The sequence below is a fragment of the Coregonus lavaretus genome, assembly GCF_964263955.1.
Source record: "Coregonus lavaretus genome assembly, chromosome: 38".
Lineage (NCBI taxonomy): Eukaryota > Metazoa > Chordata > Actinopteri > Salmoniformes > Salmonidae > Coregonus > Coregonus lavaretus.
In genome coordinates, this window is record NC_140025.1 from 5,071,223 (window position 1) to 5,076,778 (window position 5,556).

Sequence of the window (5,556 nt, forward strand, 5' to 3'; positions counted from 1 at the left end):
GGGTGGAGAAACCGTGTAGAAACCATGGACTGACTCATCAGTTTAAGCTACATACTGTATGTGTGTCTGTGTGGGGGAGGAGGTGTTGGTCTATCTGTGTGTGTTTGTGCGTATGTGTGAGATAAAAAGAGAAATGTGAGAGACAGAAAGAACATGAGTGTGTCTGTATGTGTGTGTGTTCATGTGTGTGTGATTCCAGTGGGAAAGACCTTGTTGTTTTCTGGAGTGGTGTACTGTCAGCCAAAGAACTTGTTCTATGATAGGAGAGTTTGTTCTAGTTTTTCTCAGCAGTAAGAAAGGTCTGTTGGCTTTATGATGAGGTTGGTTGGATACGAGCCAAGCATCCGCTTAGTTGGAAATGTGGAGAATGGAGAGAGTGCTGAAGAAGTGTTGCGTAAAAATAAACATTAAAGGGATAGTTTACTCAAAATACAAATTAATATGATGTTCAATATATGTTAGCTATATATAGTAAGGGCACCAAATAATGAATAACTGGCTTGGTGAATCGACTACAGCCAAATGGAAAATAATGTGAATTTGTATTTTGAGTAAAATAAATAATTTGTATGTTGGCCAAATATATATCATGAAGTCATATTTGTGAAATGTCAAATACTATTTGTACAGAGAAATAAAAACTGTTACACTGTGTTGTTACAGAACATTACTGTATTCAATGTGTAGACTGTGTATGTATGATATGGTGTCTTGTGAATTTTGTATGATTTATTTATTTATTTAAGTGTGTGAATTTCCCCCAAAACGCCCTGTTGTATGTTGTCCAACACTGGCGAAGATGTGCCATGTGTCAAATGGAAGTGTATGAAGATTAAAAAAGAGCGTATCATAACACTAAAAAAGATTCAGAAGTTGTGAAAATGAGGCTTGGTTAAATAAATCAGCTGTGGAATGGGAATTGCAGGTGTTGGTGATTTTTTTTGTCATCCAAACGTTCTTCACTTAGAGGGCGCGCGCACCCAGCTCCCAGAGAGCGCACGAGAGAGAGCCTTTCATCAGCAACACCAACTTCGAGGATGGATCACTGCTCCGCTCATGCATTGAACATTTCTATAGCTATGGGGGGAAAGGCGTTGTTTTGAAGAAACGTCGACGAACTAAACTTGACTCTTCTTTTTAACAGGTATGTTTTGCTTGTACTGTTAAGTGTGAGGTTGTCGGCTGTTTTGTGAGCCAACTTCTAGATGCGTGAAGTATCAGGGCATGACAAACCGTTACATTGTTTAACGTTACAGTTTACATAATCCTTAAGGTGTCGCGTCAAAGTTGTTATTGCAAAAAAAAACGTTTTTTACTGTATCATGTATGAATTCATTCTTAAGTAATAGATGAAATAACGGATTTCAACATGTGCCTCGCATTTGTTTTCAAGTCTAATTTTCTTTGCTAATCTGGAATCCATTACACATTGAGCTGCATCCATTCATTTTTACCATTCTCCACATTTCCATTTTTGTCAGGTTTCATTCCAGACCACTGTGCCTGATGAGGATATGTTATGGCTCATCATAATCCATATCTTCCCATGACTAGTGTTCCCTCATCTAGGAGTCTGTGGTCATGTGTCCGCAATAGCACTTTTTGCAGAAGGAATCATATATTTGCATTTACTATTTTTCACAGGACTCCCTGTAATCAGATTAACATGTTCAAAGCAGTATTTGGGAGGAGTAGGAAAGAGGAGAAGAGGAGCAGGAGGGATCCAGGTAAGAAAGAGAACAAACAACAACATCAACAACACTGCACCCATTACAGTTTGTGCCAGGTTAATAGACACTCACAGGGAACAAACACCTTTTCACTGACTATAATAGTGTCACTTGATTTTGTTGATAAAAGGCTGGGTCGAAATTTCTACCGATAGCCTACTGATGGATTTCCGGTTCTGGGAGCCATGGGGATGGTTCTGGAATCTGGGTACTGTCTCTGTTGTATCAGTCTCGGAGCAGAGATAGTTTCTGGCGAAGTGAAACCAATCCTCGACGTTAGTAGGACTCGCCCTAATTGAAGACGGTAGCTACTTGGCTGCTCTGAATTTTCTGTCCCCGGGTGTTTGAGTATAGAGCCATTTCAATTAGCCTAATTAAGGAGTGAATGCTGCGTCCCACTGCTGTAAGTTGCTCTCAGACCTAAAGTGTGTCACGACTCACGAGAAGTTGGAGTGGGTTAAACAAACAGCCCTGACCCACAAAAAGAAGATACTGAAAAGATCAATAACATTTTTGGTCATAAGGGACATACTGTACACTGACTATATAAAACATTAAGAACACCTGCTCTTTCCATTACACAGACTGACCAGGTGAATCCAGGTGAAAGCTATGATCCCTTATTGGTGTCACTTGTTAAATCCACTTCAATCAGTGTAGATGAAGGGGAGGAGACAGGTTAAATAATGATTTTTAAGCCTTGAGACAATTGAGACATGGATTGTGCATGTGTGCCATTCACAGGGTGAATGGGCAAGACAAAATATTGTGAGAATACAAGACAAAAAAGTGCCTTTGAACAGTATATGGTAGTAGATGCCAGGCACACCGGTTTGTGTCAAGAACTGCAACACAGCTGGGTTTTTCACGCTCAACAGTTTCCCGTGTGTATCAAGAGTGGTCCACCACCCAAAGGACATCCAGCCAACTTGACAAAACTGTGGGAAGCATTTGAGTCAAAATGGGCCAGCATCCCTGTGGAACGCTTTCAACACCTTTCAGAGTCCATGCCCTGATGAATTGAGGCTGTTCTTGGGTGCAGCTCAATATTAGGAAGGTGTTCCTAATGTTTGGTATACTCAGTGTATAGCTACAGTATATAGCTTTTTCGTACAAGTTTTAAATAATTTTAGTCAACCCTCTTTATTTTGGTAGGCTATAATCTATTATTCAGATTGATGCTGGGCTCCGTGTGCTTCCGCTGTGGGGTCGTGCCTATTTCCAGTAGTTATGTAGCTACTAGCTAGCTCCATTCTGTGAGGTAACAATAAGGGTGTTGTCAGTATCTCATAACGTGAGTGTTCACCCCTAGAGAAGTCTGGGCGAAATCAGAACGCACTGCAGATATATGGGTACAAAGTGAACATATTGCACATGAAATATTTAATGCATCTAATGTTGGCCAGCTACAGAACTCAAAGAAGTGTGTCAGTCTCATCTACCATCTTCCATGAAAGCTACCATTAATGCTTCTAGATCATTAGATTTAGTCCAAAAGGTGGTCTACCATGCTAATAATGGCATGTACATTTTTAATCATTTTCGATGTTGGACATAAAAAACTGTAAAATCACCAGGAAATCAGCTCAAAGTGATTTTAATGTAGGAAATCTGTTCCCAAGTATTCCCACGTATAAATAGAAGCATATGTGATCGTATCCCAATGTAATCAAAGTTTGAAATTATTCTTTTTTTGTTTAATACTATATCTGTTTGGGATTACTGCGGTCAATTTGCAGTGTACAAATTATTTATAACAATTTTCCGGTCGCCCGACCATCCGCTCAAGGAAAGATTGGCCCACGGCTGAATGTAATTGGCGACCCCTGGTCTAAGCCTATGGGTACATGATGAGCAGCATATGTTTCCCATAAGGCTGTGGTCTGTGTGTGTGGCCTGGAGGCTCGCTCAGAGGGATCAGAGAAGGAGCATGGAAACTTTGCAGCATGATTATGAGCCCTGAGTTTACAACTACTTATAATCAAGTTATAGCAATTCCCTGCCTAGTAATGCTGGCTTTGTCCATAACCTGTAAATTCTGCTTTTTAGCTCTGTGTATCCTTGCAGATTGTCGTTCAAATACATTATATAACGTAGATGACCATCTGTCTCCCTTCTTGTCTTCCACAGGAATGAGGTTACTGTATAAACCATGCAACATTTCAATGGACTGCTTTAATGTGATTTTGTTGTAGCATTACATACTACTCCAGCCCCATTAATACTGTGTTATTATTACACTCTATGCATCAGGCGGAGCCAGTAACTGCAATGCACCCGCACATCATTGCAACTGTGCAGTGATTACATTTAGCATAGAGAGGAGACAGAAGTGGAACAGACTTTCCTCAAAGACCTGGGCTGCCAGTAGGTGGTCCGCTCTTCAAAGAGCCTGTACTAGACTTCAAGAATAGATCCGGTCTATAATGCTAGGGATGTCGTGCACATATTATTGCTCCAAAACATGTATTTGATGATCCTGTTTAAAGGGATAACCCACCCCTAGAAATAAACATTATTAAACTCCTATAAATTTGGTGAAAGCCTATGTTCTATCAGTGGGTTAAAAAAGATGTTTCCCCAAGATTTAACTTCTAAGTGGTCCATCTGTGAAATCAGGAAATCGTGTAGTAACGAGTCATAGCCACATGGTTCTCGTCATTGGAGATAGGGGGTAACACACTATCACATTTCATAATGCTTTTCTGTGCTCAATCTAAACAGTGTACCAAATGATTCAACTCAGTTTCTCCTTCAAGTACCATCCCACAATGCGCCCTGTCTGTGGGAAAGGTGGGAAAGGGCCATTGTTGCCATAGCAACATGCTCTGCACTCACTCTGGGCAGAGATGAACTGCAAGTTGAACTCGGTGAGATAGACTCCTAAATTGATAGTGCAGTTTGTTTAAGCGATTTTACAGATAGCAAGCTACTTCACATGCTGATATTGACTTTGGTATTATTGTGTGGAGCTACGTTTGCTAATTAGCTACTTAGCTAGCTAACTAGCCAGCCAGCCCAGAGAGAGAGCATTGCATTGTGGGTTTTGTAGTCGACTTGAGCTGCAACAGATTTCCACTACGGTTTTCACAAAATAAAACATTTGTTCACAAAAAATATTGTTTTCACATATTAGTGCTATTTAACACTGTTAATCATAGGAATTAGTGTTTTGGGGTGGATTATCCCTTTTGATAGGCCCTATTATTGATTACAGTTTCATTTGCTCTCTCTCTCTCTCTCTCTCTCTCCTCTCTCTCTCTCCTCTCTCTCTCTCTCTCTCTCTCTCTCTCTCTCTCTCTCTCTCTATTCCGACCCCTTTAAACTGTCTCACCTTTCCCACTCTATCTCCCCCTCCTCTCGCTAGCGGTGGTCGCTGATTACCACAGCCACAGTATCCAACGAAGGGGTGCTGGTGCTTGGGTGACCAACTACCAGGAGCCTAGCCGTTCCCACCACCCCCACCCCTCAAGGGGCAGGCCGAGGGGAAAGCTGGCTAAGGGGGAGTCCATCTCCCTGCCTTCCTCGCCCCTGGTCCCTCGCCACTCCTACATAATGCCCTCACATATGGGCATCAAGTCCCCAGGTACTGTAACAGCCATCCACCACGCTTTTGTTCTCCTAATGAACACACGCACACATACATACACACACACACACACAGAGATGAATATACTTTAATCATTCTCTTTTTTGCAGGTCATCTTGTTCTTGTTGCTATGTTCGTTGCTAGCCTAGCGACGAGTCCCGCTCATTGCATATTGATCACATGTTCTGTTCTGTAGCTCCCACGGTTCTGACAGGCTCTTGTGTGCTCTTTGTAGAG

At 41.6% G+C, this 5,556-nt stretch overlaps 1 protein-coding gene across 1 annotated transcript in view; it reads left to right on the forward strand.

Annotated features, from left to right (window-relative positions):
• Positions 1 to 1,666: 1,666 nt before the first annotated feature.
• The window catches only part of LOC311112347 (protein TANC1-like), a gene marked incomplete at both ends in the record, with an annotated part of 48,257 nt that continues 44,367 nt past the window's right edge, over positions 1,667 to 5,556 (forward strand). The window contains 2 exons of the mRNA XM_084155426.1: positions 1,667 to 1,727; positions 5,098 to 5,316. Of these exons, the coding sequence (XP_084011552.1) occupies positions 1,667 to 1,727; positions 5,098 to 5,316 (280 nt within the window). The remainder of the gene's footprint in view (positions 1,728 to 5,097; positions 5,317 to 5,556) is intronic.